At 49.2% G+C, this 22,354-nt stretch overlaps 1 protein-coding gene across 1 annotated transcript in view; it reads right to left on the bottom strand.

Annotated features, from left to right (window-relative positions):
* The window catches only part of KDM3B (lysine demethylase 3B), a 1,298,224-nt gene that overhangs the window by 24,629 nt on the left and 1,251,241 nt on the right, over positions 1–22,354 (bottom strand). The window contains exon 23 of the mRNA XM_086931831.1: positions 10,368–10,502. Within this exon, the coding sequence (XP_086787957.1) occupies positions 10,368–10,502 (135 nt within the window). The remainder of the gene's footprint in view (positions 1–10,367; positions 10,503–22,354) is intronic.

Below are 22,354 nucleotides of genomic sequence, written 5' to 3'. Positions count from 1 at the left end.
TGATCTCTTTTTTGCTCTGTTGGCTGCAGACTATTCTCGGTGGGTCTCACTGAACCTTTAGTGGGACAATGCCTGTGTCGGGCCCTGGGGGGTTTCAGCCCAGTATGCTGAAGACCTTCAGGCCCCCACCAATTTTCCCCAAACATGGGATTGCTGGGAATGTCTGGTTCGGTGAAGAGCTCACCAACTAGGCATCTGCAATCTTCGGCACCAGGCCTCATCCTCAACAAATGCATATAACTGTCACTGCTCAATCTCCATGCATGGAGGTGTAGGCTGTGGAGGCTCGGAAGCTGGAATCTCGGCTGTTGCTGAGAAAGGAGGTTTTTCAAAGTGGTGGCTGGATCAGAGGGCACATGGTCATGCTCTGGCAACAATCCTATCCTGGCTAAGTCATGGGTTACTAAGATGATTTGGCGGCTGCTGGTCCAGTCTTTCTTCAGAACTCGAGGCAGGAGAGGGAGTGGCGGGAATGTGTACAGGAAACCTTTATCTTAGCTGTCAGAATGCAGCTTACAGAGCTCTTCCTCGAGTAAACAACTGTGCAGGACATATGGTATTGCCTTTTCTAGCAGGTGGCAAACAGATCTAATCAAGTTGTAGTCCACTAGTAAAAGTTGCTTCTTCCTTACCTCAGCAAGAATCAGGATTGAGCCATATACACCTGGATCATGTCCTGAATCTCCTGGACTCACAGCAGTGGTTGAAAGACCTTGAATAACCCTGTACCCAAGACAGCCACAACCAAGGGAATCCTCTGCATGTAGTACACTTTACACTTGCTGATGAAAAACACCAATGATGACAGGAGTTTGGCCGTCATCCAGAGATGGTCTATGGCTGACTGCAGTAAGCCTGCCAAGAGTATCCAGTCGGTGGTGTATGGAACTAGAATCAGCTGTATACCAAACTTCTTAAGTTTGCCAGCGACAACCACCATCACAACCATTTTGTGAACAGCCAAGATAAGGCCAAACTGGAGTTTTGCAAATTGGAAGAAAACCAACCTCACTGAACTGCAGAGAAAGGCTACGGGACTGCGGGACAGGAATATGAAAATATGAACCATGCAAGTCCAGGGGAACCATTCGGTCTCCTAGAATCAGAGCAGAAAGAATCTGAAAAAAGGTGAGCATCTCGAATTTGCCTTTTCACAGAAAGGCATTTAATGGACTAACTGTCTAGGGTAGACATGAGCCTTCATCCGTTCTGAAGCTGGCACCCGCTCAATGGGACCCTTGGCTAACAGAATGTCAACTTCTTGCAGCAAGACTGCAGGATGGTTTACTGATAGTTGCTCCGAGATTGGGATGGGAGAAGGTTAAATAATGGCACAGAGGAAATTACATATGATTAGTAAGACCCATTTGTCCGATGCAGTGATTTTCCCCATCAGATTTACCTTCTAATGGCAGAGAATGGGCCTTGGAGGACAAGTTAAAGCTGTTTGGCAGCTATTGCAGCAAAGGAGGACGAGGTATAGGCCAGCTGTCCCTGCTGGTATGAAATAGACTCTGTTACTGATCTACCTCTGCCTCAAAAGGCTTGGGTCTGCTGCACCGGTTGGGAAGGCTGGTATTATCTGTAGGTTAAAACTCAAAAGTAACCACTAAACTGCCTACACTATTCGTTCCCTTGTGTTAAGACAAGGGTCAGAAGGATTTTGCTGTGGCTCTATTATCCCTATTTGTATGAATGTCGATTTCGCTTTCTACCCAAACAATCTAGAGCCATTAAAAGGCCGGTCCACAAGGGTTGCCTGGCTAGCCAGTGAAATTCAGCTATCGCATCCATACATATATGCCACTTAATGGATGCCAATAACCCTGCCTGGAAAGACCATGGTGCCCAAACCAGCATGCAAGCATACGTCACTACCCCCAGGCAATCTTGTATAGTACGAGTCAGTGAGGCCCCAAGGTCTTTTGGGATAGCCTAGGAGATTTCGCTGGCCACATTTTATTAAGCAAGGGTTCACCTACACAGAAGGGACACTGCGTTCAAAGAACTAGGGCCAAATTTGCTGAAGAGAAAAATCTCTTTCCAAAGGCATTAATACATCTCTATCCAGACGAACAGTTGGAAAGGAGTTAAAGGTCACTTTACTTGTAGACACCTGTACTACAAGGATTTCAGGTGCCGGATGCCTTGTCAGAAAATAGGACTCATTGGGTATCAGGTTTTGTTGTCTGGCAACAAGTCAACTGGCCACAGGTCCTGGGCATGGATTGCACCAAGAGGTCTAAATGGTGTTAGTAAGAGCCTTGTTGAATGGAAATAGTGGCTCAGTAAACAAGCTTTTCTTGATTTCAAGTGCTTCTGTTGCCATTCACATAACTACTGCGAAAGAGGCACTTTCTTCCAATGGTGGCCCAGGGTAGCGAGTCTTTCTCAGTCACTGGCAATGTATCTAGGCCAACTATGAAGTCCATCAGTATAGTGAGTGGAAAGCAGATTGTCCACCTCCTAGTCAGTGTCATTTTGCCTTCCCTGAACCCTGTCAAGAGTTTGATCCAAATAGGTCCTCCAGCCTCACACAGACTTCAAACACAGAGGTCAAGGAGTACAGTCTGGTTGCACCTTTGTGATCTCATAGCGACATGTGCATGGAGAAAGGCAACAATTGGCTTGGGGGTCTGAAATGAAACATCGTCTGGATCGGCCGTGGGTCATCACAGGGAGAGTCAGCTTCAGAAAAGCAGGGCCTGTAGTGGACACTGGAGCCAGAAACAAAGCATCAACTCAGTTCAGAATGGGACCAGGGAGAGTACCAACATAGTCAGTTGGTGCCCAGGAAGGGCATGCTGGTAGAACTACAAGTGGAGACCTCGGTCAATACATGTGGCCTGAAGGCTTCCTGAGGGAGCACAAAGTGCATGAGAAAGCTGCAGCTTGGCCCACTTGATGGATGTAATTTTTTGTGGGGTGAAAATAGCCTGGGGAATTCAGGCACGGTGGGACAAACTGCAGGACTGGAGCAGGATGATGCTTGCGATTTATTACTAGAACTCTTGAATTAACACCTTAGTACCTTCTCCCTTGATTTTGAGTGGCAGGATGGGGAGTCCCTGTGAGAAGTTGGCCTGATATGTAGTGCTCACTATTCTAGTGATCACTGTGTATCATTCCAAACGACCCTTATTGATGATTGGTTGTAAGTCAACCTGTTAGACCAGCTATCCTAGTAGCATGGACAAGAGCAGTCTTTAGGCTAAACTCTAGAGGGCGTGTTAAGCCAGCTGTTATACCATCACATATACCCCTTGAACACCAAGTGAAAGGACACCACACAAGTTGTTATGAAAATAAAAGTATATTTATTTAGAACACAACAGCCCTGGACTCTTTATGAGGACAGGGCGCTAAGCACAATACAAAGCTCTTAAAAAAATTCTGAAAGTCGCACAATTTACGCAAATGCCCGAGGGGCACGGAAAACCATATACTACAAAAGTGGAATGCGAAATACTAGCCGGTAAGTAACTAGTCTCAAAGGTTTTAGGATCGCTAGGACTGGACTACTGAACCTTCAGATTACGAGCAGGAGGCCTAGGGAGATCGGGTGCAGAGTGTGCACTCTCACGCGGGATGCGGGACAAAGTCTATGGATGCTAGATTTCGTAAAGTTAGTGTTATCGGACGAATCAGACTAGGTAGAGCTGAAACGAAAAAGGATCTGGGCACTTCGATCGTTACGCTATGCTGGAGCACCGAAATGCTCAGGTTACCTAGCCCAGGGGCTGCGGCTGCATAGGGCTGAAAAGACGTCGGGAATCCTCGTTGCAGTCTATGGAGCCTGAAAGAAGAAGTTGCTGGCAGGCGACCAGTGATGAAGTTCGATGTGATCCAAGCCTGGATCGATGATGGAGGATACCTGTAAGCAGAGGGGACCAAGTTCTGAACCACTAGCCAGTGGTTAGATGGGCACCAGGATGGCACCGGACAAAGTCACCTCGACCAGGTGAGTGGGCGACGCTGGGCTCTGCAGTCTCTCGGACCAGGAGGCATTGTCGGCGACCAGGATGGAGGTGCGAGCTGTCCCACGATGGTATCTGCTGTCGACGTCTCTGGACTCAGGATTGGGGCAACAACTCTTGGCAAATGTAAGCCCACGCGGTGGACTCAAAATGGCGTCTGGAGTGGACCAGGAGGGTCCGGGGTGCTCCTCTGTTGGAGGGGAGCAAGGGCCAGTCTGGAGCAACCAGACCAGCGTTGTTGATGTCGTCGTTCGTCGTCGGGAAGGCCACAAGCCAGCGGGCTAGTAGCCAGACAACGCGGTGAGCAGCAAAAAGCAGAAGGGCCCCACGCAGATCTCGTGGAGGCTGGGAGGCTGAACTTCGGTGCTGGAGCTGCTCAGGGTTGGGGCTTCTTGGACCCCAAAGCACTCACTCGAGGATCCCTCGGCGGTCGTGCTGGGTAAGCGTCGTGCAGTCCTGAAGATGGCCGGTCCCTCGAGGTCTCGTCACACCTACGAATCTCAGCTGGGCTGATGATGCAGGCTGAGGTCAGAGGTGCCAGGGAAGCCGGTTCTCGTCGAGCTGGGCAGTCTTGATCCGGAGGAAAGACTTACAGCAATTCACGGCTTGTCAAGCGAGGATGCAGTTACACGCCGCGGAACAACATTGAACGAACCCCGAGTGTTGCGAGATTCTTTCCTGCACCAACGTCGGTCCTTGTGGGACTAATGTATAACCGGAACTATCAATGAATGGATTGGAAAGCCTTATGTCCTAGGATTATCTTTTGAAAAAGGAACCAACGAAGGTCCAACCACAATGGCCACTGAACGGCCTAATACAAAGCGCTCCTGTCTCTCCTTGTCCTGAAGAAGACCCCAGCATGAGGATTCAACCAACCCTTTAAACAGGGGGTCGAAACGTAGACCAGAACATATCTATTCTCCAACCATAGGACTAATTAACGGAGTAAAACAGATCCTATGCAAAAGAGTGTTTTGGAACTACTGATTTAAATGTAGACTGTAAAGGCCGTATTATATATCACTGTGATTGTTTCATGGTCACAACAACCTTTACCCAGTCCTCACTTCCTTCACATCACACCTATCCCACCTAACTACTTCCTCTTTCCATCACTTTGAGCGCGTTGAAATGTTATTATTCAGATATTATTTGTGATGCTTTCTGCATATGAAATTTTGTATATATGCTCTCGAATGAGACCTGTGTCCTCAGGCATTGATGTGATTCAATGAAATAATTGAGTTACTTATTTTTTCGTTTGAATAATTGGTAATTCATCAACCCTGGTACTTATTGATTAATATAGAGTACCTAGCTGACTATGTGCTATAATAATGAATAAAAATGTATGCACACTATGGATGAAATATTGTTGATTTATACCTAATTAGACGCATGTAAGACATTGGATGTTGCAGCGAATAGATAGATTCTGACCACTATTTATGTATCTACCTTAACTGACCCAGGTCAGAGAGTTCTTAGGGTACACCCCATTAAAACTCAACAGACAACGCGGTGAGCAGCAAAAAGCAGAAGGGCCCCACGCAGATCTCGTGGAGGCTGAACTTCGGTGCTGGAGCTGCTCAGGGTTGGCGTTTCTCGGACCCCAAGCACTCACTCGAGGATCCCTCGGCGGTCGTGCTGGGCAAGCGTCGTGCAGTCCTGAAGATGGCCGGTCCCTCGAGGTCTCGTCACACCCACGAATCTCAGCTGGGCTGATGATGCAGGTTGAGGTCAGAGGTGCCAGGGAAGCCGGTTCTCGTCGAGCTCGGCAGTCTTGATCCGGAGGAGAGACTTACAACAGACCGCGATGCTTGGATGGTGCCTGCGGATGCAGGGTGACTACTCCTTAGTCACAAGGGAGAAATCTTGAGAAGAAGTCGAGAGTTCCTTTCGTAGAAAGTAGTTTCAGGATTCAAAGATGATCTAATTTGGAAGGGGGCCCGCTCCTATCTTTATACTAGGAAAAGGGGCTGGCACGCGACTAGGTCCAGCCCATGGGTGGGACCAGGAAGGGGGGTGGTTACACCCCTCTCCCATGCCGGACTTTCCCCAGCTCAGGGGCTGGTGTGCCCCTGGAACTGGTTCTAGCCGGCAGATGCATAGTGAGCACCGGGGTGCCACTAGCAGTCACCTTCCTCTAAAGCCCTGCCTACCCAGGATACACAAAACCCTGTCTGGGATGGTGCTAGCACCGCCCCTGAAGGAAACCCTTTGTCCAGGCCTCCCTAGCTGGAAGGACTCCCAGCAGCAGGAGGTCAGACTTGTGTCTGTGGTGGCAGCATCCATTTTGTGATGCTGAGGCTTGAGTTAACTTTAACCGGGGTTCACAGCTACATACATGTCGTGTCCCTCTAGAAGGGTGGAATGCTAACCCCGTCGCCAGAATTGGCGAGGGGTTAGTATTCCAATTCGTATGACACCTTACTCGACATGTTTTGATAAAGCGATACCAGAGTTAGCATATAACCGCGAGGATTATAATGCACTTCAGAGTATATGGTACGCGTTATCATGGAACAGCTATTAGGACTTGGTTCCGCAAGCTGCAAACGGGCTCAGCTCATGCCAGAGCACCATCTCACATGATTCCAAGCACTCTGCCTTCAGGATTGTCAAAGCCTGCCATAGGAGTGACTGATAGGAATACGGGTGTCCATTTTAGGGTTAGATATAGGTATACTATATCTAAAGCAAAGGGTGAGTACACCACCTTGCCCCAGCTGTCGTGCAGCCAGTTGTGTCAGATTTAGATGGCCAGCCAGGGATGGCATAATACATGCTGCAGCCCCTTGTAGGCCCTGGGTACACCTATGCCCTGAGTTACAGGGTCTGATATGGTGGCCCAGTACCAATTGGTAAATGCACCTAAGGTACACATGTCAATTTAGTGAGAGAACAGCAAGGCTGTGGGTCTGATTAGCAGGCCCACAGCCAGAGAAGTCGTAAACCAGTGAAGCAAAAAGCAAAAATCTGGGGTGATCATAGGATTGCAGACCCTACTCTCCTACAGTCCCTATAACTGGGATGTCTTCAACTTATTGGGAAAAGTTAAAATGGGGCAGACTCCTTGATTTGGATCGTGAATGGCCCAGCGGCATGGAACAGATCTATTTTTCGACCGCAAACTCTAATGTTCTGCCTCACGGATCGCATTTGGGTGCATTTACATATTTCCTGCTTGCTAAAGAGAGAAAAGGCATAATGAGACTTAGTTTATGCATCCAGCAGGTAAAGAAAGATACCAATGAAGAAACCTGGTATCTGCAATGAGTGAATAGCAAGGCTTTTTAGACCGGTAATAGATGATGGAAAAGGGCCAAGAATGCGATTCAAAAGAATCATGACCAAAATAAAGACCTTTACCCATGGTATGAATCTCAGCAATATTCTATATTTTTGGTCAGGCGTTAATGTTACACAGTCAAAGTTACTGGAAAGCCTGAGGCTCCAAAAAGAAGGAAAATTAGTGGAGCATCACCTCTATAAGTATATAACCTACAACCATGGGAACTCATCTGTTAACAAGCAGAAGCATGTACATATTGAACAAATAAGGTGAAAGAATGGTCCACTGTGCACACCAGTGTTATTGGGTTGGATTCAAATTTGAAATTACCTAAGAGTAGATTTGGGATCCGCTTTCTAAAAAAGACAAAAAACATGCACAAACTGTACCACTTAGATCAGAGCTCTATAATCTTGCAAACATAATGATATAGTCTACTTTAACAGAAGCAACAGACAACTCTATAAGAACGGGACAGCAGCTGTATGAAGGTCATCAAGGACCGATACCAAAGACTACTCTGAGCTTCTACAGAGGGTAAAAGCCACCTAGACTTCAAGTAAGTTATTAGAGTTCAGGAAGTTTGAGAGCCGCCGCTACAGCAATTCCCTAAATTTTGGAGGTGGTAGGTAACAAAGTGAAAGGATGATGGTTGGATGACAATCTAAGATCAAGATTTATTTTTGAGTGGGCCTAACCTTGCCTTGTTTTAATTCACCAGGAACAACACCAATTCCAAACAAAAGGTTGACAATTAGATTTAGAACTTCATTACTTACTGGCATTCCAAGTTATACATTGCAGAGAGAAATTGGGTCCGATTTCCATTTCTTTATCAAAGAAGATATGTCATTGGTGGTTAGCTGATTGAAGCAATTCAAGAAGACTATAGATGGAGGATCCAGGCTTGTTTTAACCTTCAATGATGAACACTGGGTTTGGATGGAGTGTCAAATATTCATTTTCAATCAAAATAACGGACCATGATTTCACAGAATTATCGAATATATGGGGGGAAGCGGAAGCAAAAGTGCATTAAATATTTTAAAATTTTACTTTTATTTTTGGTGTAATTTATTCTGTTGATATAGTATGTAGAGTGTTTATTGGATAGTATTTGTATAAACTGCCAGCCTGTTTTTAAATTGACCTTTATGTTCTTCGTAATAGTCCATGCACCATTTGCTTTCTGCCTGTCTAACTTACATTTACATCTCTCCTGAACCGAAGTAAGCCAAGGTGAGATCGCTTTCAGTTTTGCTTCTGTTCACTTAGAAAAGTTATGTGTTAAGCTATGCATATCACTCAGTCCAGTTCAGGTAATTAGACCAACAGGGCAGTTAACGATGAGCTGAAAAGCTTTGTTAAGATGATTTAAACTGCGATTTTTGGACTCTTAAGAGTTAAAAAAAAATGTTAATGAAAGGAGAATAAATAGCGATATGTCGATAACAGGCAAAATAAAAATATTGAGTCAATCAGAGCACAACACTAGATGGATAGAGTAGGAGTATGCATAGCATGTGTGTTTACATACACATGTTACAAACTTATATTACCTGGTGGGGCAGGGCCATTGTGCCAGACACTGGTCCACCCACGAGGCAGATTCCCATTTCTTAAGCCAGAAAGCAATCAAGCAGAGGGTGTACTTCTTAAAGCTTTGCTATCATGTGGCCTACCCAGGAACCCAAGGGAAATTAAAACCAACCCAACATTGTCTTCAGACTGGATAATACTCAGTCGATGATTACGATTTCTGTTTTTATATCCGCCGGCATTTTCTCTTCCTCAAAACCCGCAATTAACACTTATGAAAAGAGCATTTGATGCAGTGCACCATGGTTCAATGGGATGTGCATGAATTTGGGGGCATTTATCATCAGAACAAGTTTGTGCCGCAAGAGTGTCACTCCAGGTGATAGACAGCCTCCTGCCATATCAGTTCAGCTGAGCGGGGATTCAGGAATACAGCCCAGGCACATCAACCAGGGTTTTCACAAGAATCAGCGTACTTTACTTTACTGACCTAGATTATTAGATCAACTAAAGCCACTAGAAAGGTTTCCAGATTATGCACCACTTTCTCTTTGCTGTAACCGTGTCAATCGGAACTCTCCAGGACAGCTTGGAAAAAAGACTTTGGGGGGAGGGGGGTGTCAACAGTGGAAAAACTGCAGCACACAAAACAATCTGGTGTCAATGAAACATAGGCATAAGCTGCTTTATTTAAAATTTCGTCATCGCACTTATTCCACATTCGAAAAATGTGCTAAGATACATGCCACAAGATCTCATCACTGCTCAATGTGTAATCAAGAGCAGGCAGATTTCTTCCAAGTCCTGCCATTTGAGCATTTTGTGCTGAAGACCTTGAGTCAGTGTCCGATATGATAGGTTGTCACAAAGATGAGAGGTAAGGGACACTTTAGAAATACTTACAGTGTACTATGGTGATATAGCAAACACTGTGTGACTTCACAGAGAATTGTCAGGGAACGGTTGTTGGAAGGCATGTGAGATTACTTTATATCCTGGGTTGATAAGCAGCTTTATAGCATCCTGGGGTGGGGAGCTATAATATTACTTGATTGTTTTTAAGGTCACCACTCAGATGCTGACCAAGACAAGTATGGTGTGTACGTGTGTCACAAAGATTATGACCCTACTTTGACATCTGGTGAGTGATCTGTATTACTTTTCCATGTATTCCATATGTTTTCTTTATTTGTTCTCTATTAACATTTAAAAAACTGTCAAAGAAAAACTGGTAGCATTCCAAGCTTAACACGAGATAGCTGGAGTGTACACGTTACCTACCGCTACACATACTCCAAAACTTAAAGATATTTCTGGTGAAAGAATTCTTCAACTGCAAGACTAGGAATAGCGTTTTGTAAAGCTCCTAAATAAAACAATGAATGGACTGCTTTTGCTTGCCATTGCAAAACGAAAAAGCACGAGTGAGGGAAAATCAGATGTTCTTATTACAAAATCAAGAAAAGTTAAAAGTTATATTTGTGAGCAAAGAAAAACATATATGCTCAGTCTTTACTTTAATTCAAGATAGTGGCAGACAAGGTGATTATTACCTGTAGTTTATCCTCGTGGTTTGTATGAGTGTTGGAGAGGTGCCTGAACTCCTGAGTCAGACGGAAGCAGTGTTTCACATGTTCAGGGGACACAAAATCTTCAGCAACCTTGATGCAGCTATAAAGGTTGTGAACCTAAAAATCACAAGAAAATTATTTCAAACTAGGATCATACTGAAATTTAACAATGTAGACAACAGTTTCTTCAATATTAAAACCTATTTTTACTATCAGTGTTGTAACATCTTTTAAGTGCTATGAAGGCTCTTCCGCAAAGCTGTTTAGCACGCCTTCCCATTTTTTAACTTATTAGTACATGATTTATAGCTCAACCCCAAGAGCATGGTTTTAATTTTAGATAAAGGAAAAATTATGAGATACTCCGTTCTAAGGAGTATGTTACTTAGCCTGTAAGCACCTAGTCATAGCATGTAGTACTGCAGATTCACATACTATGTACACTCCTACCATCTATTGTTGGACTTGGACTCTACAACATATTTTTCTCGAAGTAGTCTTTTTATTGCTGATATGACGTTGAGTCTCCTCCTCTTCAAGAGAATGCGCATGTTCAGCAGCTCCATTAGATTTTTCATTGTTTCCAACCACCTTTGTGGTGAGTGAGGATGGAGCTAGTGAAGATTCTAACAGTTAACATGTGTGTAACATGTGAACGAACAAGTTACTTACCTTCGGTAACAAAGAGACATATACTAGTTATAGAATCCTTATCTTAGAACTACCCCCAGGCGTCAGACTGGATCAGGAGAATTTTTTTTTTAGCAGTACCCCTGCTCGTAGGTAGGTGGCGTTGGTCGACTCCATGTCCGTCGTCGGTGTCGTGACCGCCGGGACGTTGCGGTGTCTATTTAGACACCACCCCTGCGCACTCTTATCAGTTCCGACATGACTTTCCACGCCAGGAGCATAGAGCCATGCAAGACACTGCCTACTGGTGCACAAAACTAGGACCCTGAAAGGGAGTCCCTCACAGTAAAAGTCAGTTTGCAGAACGGGGAGGGTGGGTGGGTCGGTAAGGAATCTATAACTAATGTACAAGTTACTTACCTTCGGTAACTGTGTATCTGATAGAGACGATTCTAGCTGCAGATTTCTTAACGTAGAATTATCACCAGGCGCGAGACTGGATCTGGAAAATTTTCTTGCCACAGCATCTCTGCACGCCGGGGGCGGTACCACGTGACTCCACCCTGACGTCCGCAGGCGTGACGTCAGCGAGGTCACATAAGGCCCACCCCGACGCGCTGACGTCAGTTTGCTTCGGAGAACATTTCCGAGCCACAACGCGGAGCCATCACAAACAAAACTGTAGAGAGTATGGGAACATTGTGTGAAAAAACTGTAAATATAGAAAAGAGACAAAAGGAGAGGAACAGCACCATTTGGAAAAGTGCTAGGCACTAAGGTATTGAAGCCATAGCAGGGAAAGAGCAGAGCACCGCTCTGAGGAGCAACCTTTCAAGCTAAGGCGACATCCTCCCCGGAGTCAGAAAAGCATGTGAGGAACATCTTAGCAGACAAAGAGAGTCTACATTACAATCCACAACAGTGAAGAACAACAAGTCCGGAACAGATGAGTAACAGGAAGTTACCCAAAGACAACACCATCAATTAAGGTAGTAACCCCTGGAAGGAGCCAAAGGCTGAGGCATAGACAAAAGACCTCAACAAAGAGGACTGCAGAGGGGTCAGAAACCCCAAGGAAGTAAAGGGTAGAAGAATAAAAGTAGTACCTCACACCGGAAAGGAAACCCAAGGTGTAGGGATGCCTAAGTACACATGAACCAACCGACCTTGTACTAGCAAGGAAAGGGTAGAACAAATAAACAGAACAAAGCATACCGACAGGGAGGCAGAGAAGAGGATACTCGCAGGAGACAAGCCACCCGGAGGAAGGCGAGTGCAGAAAACTAAGCTGAAGGCCCTCGCAGAACGGTGAGGAAGTGCGTGTTGTGAAGGAATCTGCGGCTAGTATCGTCTCTACCAGATACACCATTACCGAAGGTAAGTAACTTGTACATCTGATAGAGACTACTAACCGCAGATTCCTTATCGTAGAATAGATACCCAAGCAATACCCGGAAGGGAGGAGGGCCTGCGAGAAAGCCTCTCAGTAGAGAGAGAGAGACACAGGGTCCCAATAGGGGACATGTCACAGGGACAAAAGGGAAGGCCAGGGATCCCAGGCCTAACCAAGGGAGAATCTCCCTAACACCCCGCCGGAACAGACAGCGCTGAAAGCCCCATAAAGAACAAAGAACCCCCTCCAACGCCAGGAAGAAGAAGTAGAACCAGAGGCAGGGCCAGTCGTAGGAAACAAACAGCAATGGGAACAGCTGAGCAGACAGTAGCCACTAGGCAGCGGACAAGGCAGGAACTGCCCTACCGTTAACAGCGCAGGATTAAGAAGAAAGACACAAGTGCACAAAGCCCCAGCACGACATGAGGCAGGAGCACAAAGGAACCTACCAAGGGCCCAGACAGTGGACCAGAGCAAGCAGGCACGCGCAGCCAGCAAGAGGCAGCCCCAAGGAAGAGGGCACCCAGAACAAGCCAGGCACAAACCGAAGGCAGAGGCCAGGGATGGCCAGGACACTCCCAAAAAGGGGGTGGGGGGGCGTGGGGGGGGGGGGGGGAACGGACACACAGACCAGGTAGAAGAGAAGAGGAAGACGGCCAACACCTTCAACCAGAACACAGAAAACTAAGAAGCTAGTCCTCCTGGAACACCAGACAGAGGACCAGGCCGAATGCTAGAAAAACAGGGCAGAAGCGTTACAACATGAAAACAGGAGACAGCATGCCAGGCTGGTCGAACGGCGAAGGGAACATGGAAAAGGACAATCTGGGCGCAGCACAAGCTGTGCCAAGACATAGTGTGAAAGAGACCGCAGTATACTGTGACCCCATGGAAGGCACAGAACCCGAAAAAGGGGGCCGGACCTCCCCAGCCCATGACAGAGCTATACAATAGCTACAAGTACCCCACTTGAGGGTAGACTACGTCCCAAGAAAACATGGGAACACCTCTTAGGAAAAACTTTCCGCAGCAGAAGACTAAAACAGGAAGACCTGCGGGTAGACGCGCAGACAGCTTACCAGTCAGCCAACAAAAGACACAGAAGGCCCATTCTCAGGACAGACACAGCTTTACCGACCGTCAAAGCCACAAGTCAAAAAAGGGGGCTGGACCAGCAGCCAACAGCACCGAAGGGCCAAACAAAGGGCCCTGAAGGCAACTCAACCACGCAGAACACACAACCAAAGACCAGGCCCCCAAAAAACAATGTGAGAACACCTCCCAGAATACATTAGATCCAGTGTTACTTAGTGGGAGGAGGAGGAGGACGACGACAAAGCCCCGCAAGAAATCGCTGTATGGCAGAATCCGCAGGGGCGTGAAACAAAATAGTGCCATCAAAAGGGAGGTCAACCAGATGCTCTTTCACATTGTCAGGGAAAAACTATCCCTCAACCAAGCATGGCGACGGAGGGCCACCGAACTAGTAATAGAGCTAACCAAGAGCCTCGGAAACATCAAGAGCCGAGCGAAGAATAAACGCGGCAAGTTCCTGGCCATCCAACACATGGTGCCGCAGATCAGTGCGGGCACCCTCCTGAGAAGCAGAGAACAAAAGGGACACTGCGGAATCCCACAAGCTGGAAGCGGCTCTTGCTAACACAAAGCCTGCTGAGCGCCCACAAGGCAGCGCTGGAGTAAGCAAAGATATTAAGCCCCCAGGAATATAACCACTGGGCGTTCCGTGATGGAGGAGACAACACCGAAGGCAGGGAGGGAAAGGCAGTCTGCAGAATAGGGCCCCGGTGGAAGGAAAGGCACACAGGATCATGAGGAGCAGGACGGTGGCGGTGCAGGAGCAAATGGGGCACAGAGTTCCCCGTGGCAGGACACCCCCAGGCCCCCAAAAGAGAATTATGGAGCGAAGGTTCAAAGGGAAGCCGCTCCCGTCCACCAGAGCCCTGATGGAGAACCTCAAGCAAATGGTCCGTGGGGAATTGGGCAGCCGGGTCGCCCATGCGCAAAGCCCAGCGGCCGTGGAGACAGCCCGGGCAAAGGCAGCACTCTCCTCCATAGGACAACGCGGTGGGGAGAGCAATTCCTCAATGGGCCACAGCTGTAAACTAAGCCTACCATCACCCAGCCCAACCGGAGGTAAAAATGGCCAAGTTCGGAACGGCGGAGGGTGACAGATTAGTGGGGAACTTGAGGCACCGATGGGTAGGACTGTGGGCGCGGGGACGGCGAAGAGCCCACTTGGGAAGACGCCAGGGAAAAGGCCACGTTGCGTCGCCCCGTCTCCGGGGAAGAAGAGACCAACAGTTGCCGAACCTCTCGAGAAGAGAGGGCCTCAGAAGATGAGTTGACGACCCGACGCCGTGGAATCCACCAATGGCGTCAGGCGACGTCGATCAGCGCCAAAGGGAATGCCTGGTCGACCTCCACCAACACCTGAGCAGCAGGAGAGTGGGGCGAGGTTGGAGCTGGGGCGGCTAAAGAACGGCGCCGACCCGACCTTCGAAGAGGCAGCCGACTGCGGGGAGAGACTAGAGGGACCCAGGGACGCGCCCCGGCCCTTAGCCAGCACCTGTGATGCCACCAGGGCCGACAGCCACCGGCGCCTGAGTGGTGTCAGCTTGGCCTCGGACAAGGTCGCCACCTGCCCCGAGGAGGACCGGGGGACGAGCCCTGGCAACCTCCCGCGAGACCACAGGGACCCCCACAGGGGGGGTTGTAGCGAAGCAGAGGCGCCCTGCGCCAAAGGGGGGGGGACCCCATATGCACCCACCCCGTCGACACCACACCTCTAAGACCTGAAGCCGAGCCTGTCGGCGCCGAGGCCGGAGCCACCGGCGACTCCGCAGAGGGCACCACATGAGGCAAGATATCAGCGGGCATCCCAGGAGGAGAAAGAGGAGCCAAAGAGGTCTGCAGCATAGGCCTCTATTTGGACTCTGTTCACCCCCACACGGGAAAGGGCGAGTAGGGTGGTGACGTGAGTGGCCGCACGACCCGCGGAGAACCCACGCCCCTACAGGGCAGGGACCGGGTCTCGGGGACAAGCTGCAACACTTACCAACAGGTGAGCGACGCCCCTGCAGCCTCGAAGGAGGACGATGTCTGAGACGGAAACAGCGGTTCTTGGCCCCTTCAGCGGGGGACAGACGTGGTGACGACGCTGACCTGGACATGCGGGCCAAAAGGAGTTTCATCCGGCGCTCCCGCTGGGACTTTGGCTTCATCTGCTGACAAGCTCCGCAGTTCGTGGAGTCACGATGCTCACCCAAACACCATGTACAAATGGGGTGAGAGTCCGTCGCAGATATCTGGCATGCGCAAGACGAGTACGGCTTGAAGCCCGAAGGCATCCACACACTGTTCTCAAAAAGAAACTCAAAGCATAAAAGAAGGCGGCCTGAAAACAGACCAGGACACGATCCGGATCCGCGTGGCACGCGGAAAAGAAGGACACCGACGTCAGCGCCCTGGGGTGGGCATTATGTGACCTCGTTGACGTCACGTCCGCGGACGACGTCAGGGCGGAGTCAATTGGTACCGCCCCCGGCGCGCAGAGATGCTGTGGCAAGAACATTTTCCGGATCCAGTCTCGCGCCTGGGGATAATTCTATGTTAAGGATTCTGCGGCTAGTAGTCCCTATCAGATATATGTCTTTTACAGATACATAGTTACCGAAGGTAAGTAACTTGTTCATCTGAAAGAGACCTTTAGTTATTGATAACTTACCTTAGAATAGATACCCCAGCAATGCCAACCTCGGAGGTTGGCCTGCGAACCAAGTTCACACCAGAAAGTACTGGAGAACAGAACTGCCGAAAAAGCTGTCTCCCCGGACTATCCAGGCAATAATGTTTAGTGAACGTATGCAAGGATGCTTACGTGGCTGCCTGGCAAATATTAATGAGCAGAACTCCATGTCCTAAGACAGTGGAGGCTGCAGTTACCCTCATACAGTGGGCGCACAGTTCCACTGGAGGTTCCTTTTTCGCCAGTGAATAGCAGATTTTAACGCATAAGACAACCCATCGAGAGATGGAGCATTTTTTGTATGGCCGACATTTCTTGGTGCCCACATAACCAACGAAGAGTTGATTGCCCACCCGGGAATTTTTGTGCGGTCAAGGTAGAAGGACCGTGCACGTTTTGGGTCCAGATGATGGAGTCTCCCCTTTGGGTAAAAAAGAGGGCTTAGCGTGAAGGACCACTTAGTCCAGATGAACTGCAAGAAAAGGAGGCTTTGAGGATAGAGCCTGAAGCTCACTCACCCTACGAGCAGAGTTGATGAGGAGCAGGTAGGCAGTCTACAAAGTAATTAGTCGAAGAAGACATGTATGTAGTGGCTCAAAGGGAGCACACATAAGTAAGTGAGGCCAAGATTTATGACCTATTGGGTCATTATGAAAGGTGAAGAAGGAAATAGATAGTTAATGTCCTTTAGAATCTATTTACAAAAGGGGACATGAAAGAGAAGGCTGATCAGGAAAGCGAAGAAAGGCAGATGTGGCAGAGAGGTAGCCTTTAAGAGTGCCCAAGGCACAGCCCTGCTGGGCTAAAGACAGGATGAACAAGAGAACCTCAGAAAGAGGGGCAGAGAGGGGATCCACAACCTTTGCTGTGCACCATGCCTCAAACGTTTTCCATCTACAGGCGTATACCGTCTTAGTGGAGAGATGCCTGGCTGACAAGATGACGTTACAGACTATGGGCGGAAGATCACAAGTTGTCAACTGCTGCTGCTCAATCTCCATGCAAGGAGGTGGAGGATGGACAGGTTTGGATGGAGGAACACCACCAGCTGCTGTGACAGAAGATCCTCCCAAAGAAGCAGTCTGATCGGAGGATCATCAATGGCCATGCTCAAGAGCTCAGGGTACCAGACTCTTTGTGCCCAGTGCGGAGCCACAAGAATGACCTGGGCCAGTCACACTTGATCTTCAGCCCTTGGGGCAGAAGTGATACCGGCGGAAAGGAGGCCGCAGGTCCACTCATCACGAAAAGCTTTGCAGAGCACGTGCTGCCTTGGAAATCCCAACGTGCAGAATTGCTGACACTGCAGGTTCTCTTCGGTGGCAAACAGATCTAACCAAGGCTCTTCCCACCGCTGAAAGACCTTGCACCACCTCTGAGTAAAGACGCCATTTGTGATACATCATGCACAGACAGCCGAGTTAGTCCGCCATAGCATTCAGAGAACCCGCCAGGTGTTGAACCACCAGGGACATGCCCCGATGTTCCAGCCATATCCAAAGGCGAAGGCCTCTTGACAGAGGGTCCACGACCCTACCCCGCCTCTTTGTTGCTGTACCACATGGCAGTAGTGGCGTCTGAACACCTGCACCACTCTTCCTTTGATAGAGGGAAGCACCAGACGGTTCGCTCGGAGCTCCAAAAGGTTGATGTGGAGTCCGGACTCCACTGGAGACCAGAGTCCTCTGATATCTGCTTCTCTCAGGTGGCCGCCCCATCCCAGGAGTGACGCATTGGTCACCACTGTCAGCTCTGATGGGGAAGGGAGAGGGTTCTGCCCTTGACCCACTGTTGGTTTGTCAACCACTACTGAAATTGGTGTGCAGTTCCCTTCGAGATCTGGATGTAGTCAGGGAGATTCCCCTGATGTTGCGCCTACTGGTACCACTGCAGAGTCTGCTTATGCAACCTGGCATGAGCCGTCAGCAGGCTGCAGGAGGCCATGAGGCACAGCAGCCTCAGTCATTCTCACTGAAATTCTGGAGAGAGGCTGAAATATCGGTATCATAGCCCGAGTATCCCAGACTCGCTGTTCAGGAGGATAAGACCGAAAATGCACCGTATCTAGAATCGCTCAGATGAAAAGGAGCTTCTGAGAGGGAGTCAGTTGTGACTTTGGCACGTTGTTAGTGAACCCCAGCGAATGCAGGAGGTCTGCCATAGTCTGGAGGTGGGAGACGACAGCCTGGGGCGAGCCCGCCTTCAACAGCCAGTCATTGAGATAGGGGAAGAAAGGAACAACTAATAGGCGCAGATGAGCTGCGACCACCGCCCGTGAACACCCGAGGGGTGCTGGTAAAGACAAAAAGAAGCACAGTAAACTGAAAATGCTCGTGGCCTACCGTGAACCGTAGGTAACGCCTGTGGACTGGCATGACGGGGATATGGAAATATGCGTCCTGCAAGTACAATGCTACCATCCGGTCTCCTGGATCGAGGGCAGACAAGAACCTGAGGCAACGTGAGCATCTTGAACTACTCCTTCTGAAGGAAGCGATTCAGGTCCCTGACGTCTAAGATAGGACTCAGGCCTTTGTCCTTCTTGGGTACCAGAAAGTAGTGGGAGTAGCAACCACAACCTAATTGTGGCACAGGGACCCTTTTGATAACTCCCTTGGCCAAGAGAGCTGCAATTTCCTGGTGATCCTCTGACATGCGATGGAAGGATGGTGGCATGGAAGGAGGGGTAGTCTCGAAGGTGAGGGAGGGGCGCCTTCGGACTATTTGCAAAACCCACCTGCCTGACGTGATGGTGGCCCTCAAAGGTCAATTAGGGAGGCTTGGATGATACTGCGGGGGGAATGGGTGGGCTGGCCCACCCGCTGGCCCCCAGACCGGCATCGCTGGGTCCCACATAGGCGGCCATGCATAGGCTGGGCAGCTTGGGTGAACCTGTGGCTAGATGGGGACGAACGTGATGGGGCGCCCCTTCTGTAGCCACAAAAGGGGCAAAAGCAGACTACGTGGGGCAAGAGGTCGCCGTGAGGCCCAAGGATCTGGCCGAAGCCCTAGGGTCCTCAAAGCGCTCGAGCACCGTGTCTGCCTCATCACCAAAAAGGTGACGGCCATCAAAGGGCCTGTCCAGCAATGTGGATTGGACATCCCCAGAAACACCAGATATCCTCAACCAGGCGTAGGGCCTCAGGGTTACTGACGTGAAAACCGTTCAGCCAAGTGAGATGGTGGTATCCAGCCCACAACTGATTGTGAATTTTGCTGCATCTCTAACCTCAAAGCCACTGCGTGGGTGAGAATGGCCTGGGCTTCCTCCGGAAACTGGGGAGCACCTGCACCACCGTATGGGAATAAAGGCCCAATAGACATGCCGTATTCACTGACCACAGCGCTAATCTCGCGCAAGTAAACATCTTCCGAAGATGCTCTATCTTCCTTGATTCCCTATCTGGGGGAGCAGTAGGGAATGCGCCCTTTGCGGGAGGCTTGAACCACCAAACTCTCAGGGGTTTGGTGTTGGAAGAGGAAAAGTGGGTCTCCCAGTGCTGGGCGGTGGCTTTGGCAATCGTCCTGTCCACAGGGGCCCTATATGCTGGGCTTGAACCAAGTGCCCAGAAGGATGTCCGTGAGGGCTTCATTGAAAGGCAGCAGGGGATCGGAAGAATCTGCTGCAGGTTGAAGCACCTGTCTGGAGGTTAGTCCTGAATGCCACCATAGGAAGCTTCAGGCCCAAGTCCTCAGCTGCCCTATGCAACACCAACCAGAGAGCATGCCAAGAATCGGGGAGGCATTAAGAACGCTGGTGTCACCCAGTTCCTCTTGCTAGTCCGGATCCTCAAGCTGGTCAGCTAAAGGGTCTACAGACCCTTCTCAGTCCTCCTCACCCTCCCCTGGCTGCCAATCAGGCTTGTAGGGAACGCCAGGGATGAATAGTGTGCAGGAAAGTGGGTTTCAGTTGCAATAACCCACCCTCCCACTTTTTGCCAGACTATTGATGCACTTTTTCTTGATGTGCCCTGGGTCCCTGCCAATCCGGTTCCCAGGGCCTGTGTTCTTTCCCCACACCTAACCCAATTGGCATCTCTGTCCACAGGTCAGCCCCTGGTAAATGGTACCACAGATACCCAGGGCACTGTGACCAGGGAAGCCCTCTAAGGGCTGAATCACTTATTGTGCCACCCTTAGAGACCCTGTACCCTGACACTCACACACTGCCTTGGCAGGCTGTGTGTCTTGGTGCAGAACAAAGTGAATCGACATGGCACACATCCCCGACATGCCCACAAAACACTGCCCTGACATACATCAGTCACCCCTCTAGCTGGGTGCCCTATGCAAGTGGTGAGGGTACAGGTGCATGAGCCCTGTATCCCTACAGTTCCCAGATCCATTCCTGGGCACTGTAAGTGCAGTGCTGCCATTAAGAGTATATGGTGCTGGGAGTTTGTCATTACACACTCTACAGCACCATAATGGCTGCACTGAAGTCTGGGAAGTTTGCTATCAAACTTCTCAGCACATTAAATCCTACACTGGCATCAGTGTGGGTTTAATGTAAAATGCACGCCAGTGGGCATCTAAGAGATGCCCCCTGAAACTCGATCAACTCCTAGTGACATGACTGAGTGGCTGCCACCATGAGACATGTTTCTGGACCCCTGGGTCGAGAGCTTGCTGCTCTCGGGGGCATGAAACAATGCACATCCTGGGACAAGGTGCCAAGCCTCCTCCCCCAGGGTGGGCAGGGATCACGAATGAGAAGCTTCAAAGGCATGCCGCCTTTGTGAGCCTCTCTAGATCATTTGATGCTTTCAGCAACTGGTCCCCACTGCTTCTACCCCCCACTTTTGGCAGGAGAACCGGTGGGAAAAACAAAATGAGGAAGAGAGGTGTACCCACCTCTGTCAACTCCACCCCTAAGTTAGGGGAGGCGAGGTGAAGCACAATCTCTAGTCCCCACCATCTTGAGGATGGGGGGACCCAGTCAACCAGGGACAGGCTCCTGCCCCCCTCCCACTGGAGAGTGGCAGAATAGGCGGTGTACCCACCCAAGGGAACAGACTCATTGGTCCCTGCCCTTTACCTACCTGTTCAGAAAAGGGGGTGGTGATGAACAGAGTGTCTGAATTAAGCAGACCACTCTTACCCAGTCCAAAGATCAGGGCTTGATCCATCACCGTTATTTAGCTCAATGCACCATCCCAGCTCAGAACCTGTCTACATGCAAATTAGTCTGTCCATGGCCCAGTGCATCATGGGAACAGGGCAGACCAGACTACCAAGCCAATTCTTCACTGGAAAGGAGACAAGCTACCGGGAACCGGTTTCTGGCATTTAAGCAGTCGTCGGCCCAGCTTGCTTGAATCCTGATGGTGCAGTGAGCAAGGGACTCATGTCTGAGTATACCCTGCCACACCTATAGTGGCCAAAAACGATTCAGAAAAGGGGGTGGTGATGAACAGAGTGTCTGAATTAAGCAGACCACTCTTACCTAGTCCAAAGATCAGGGCTTGATCCATCACGGTTATTTAGCTCACTGCACCATCCCAGCTCAGAACCTGGTGTGAGAAGGTGGCCTGATATGCAGTGCTCACTATTCTAGTGAACACTATGTATCAGTCCAGCAACCCCTATTGATGATTGGTTGTAAGTCAACCTTATAGACCAGCTATCCTAGTAGCGTGGATACGAGCAGTCTAAGGCTAAAGACTCGATAGTGGCGTGTTAAGCCAGCTGTTATGCCACACATATACCCCTTGAACACCAAGTGAAAGGACACCACACAAGTGTTATGAAAATAAACAGTGTATTTATTAAAATCACAACAGCCCTGTACTCTTTATGAGGACAGGGTACTAAGCTCAAAACAAAACTCTTACGAAAATACTTAAGTTAGCACAGTATATACAAATGCCCGAGGGGCATGAAAAACCATATACTCTGAAAGTGGAATGCGAAATTACTAGCAGGTAAGTACAGTACTAATAGGCTTTGGAATCGCTAGGACTTGACTATAGAATCGTTAGATTACTTCTAGGAGACCCAGGGGACTCATGTGCAGAGTGTGCACTCTCACGCGTGATGCGGGACAAAGTCTATGGTAGCTAGATTTCACAGAGTTAGTGTTCTCGGGCGAACCCGACCTGGTAGGAGGAAAACGAAAGTTGATTCTGACCCTTGGATAGTGAGGCTATGCTGGGACACCGAAATGCCGAAGTTACCTAG

Source organism: Lissotriton vulgaris, chromosome 7 (genome assembly GCF_964263255.1).
Source record: "Lissotriton vulgaris chromosome 7, aLisVul1.2, whole genome shotgun sequence".
Classification (NCBI taxonomy): domain Eukaryota; kingdom Metazoa; phylum Chordata; class Amphibia; order Caudata; family Salamandridae; genus Lissotriton; species Lissotriton vulgaris.
This window is presented reverse-complemented; position numbering and strand designations above follow the sequence as displayed.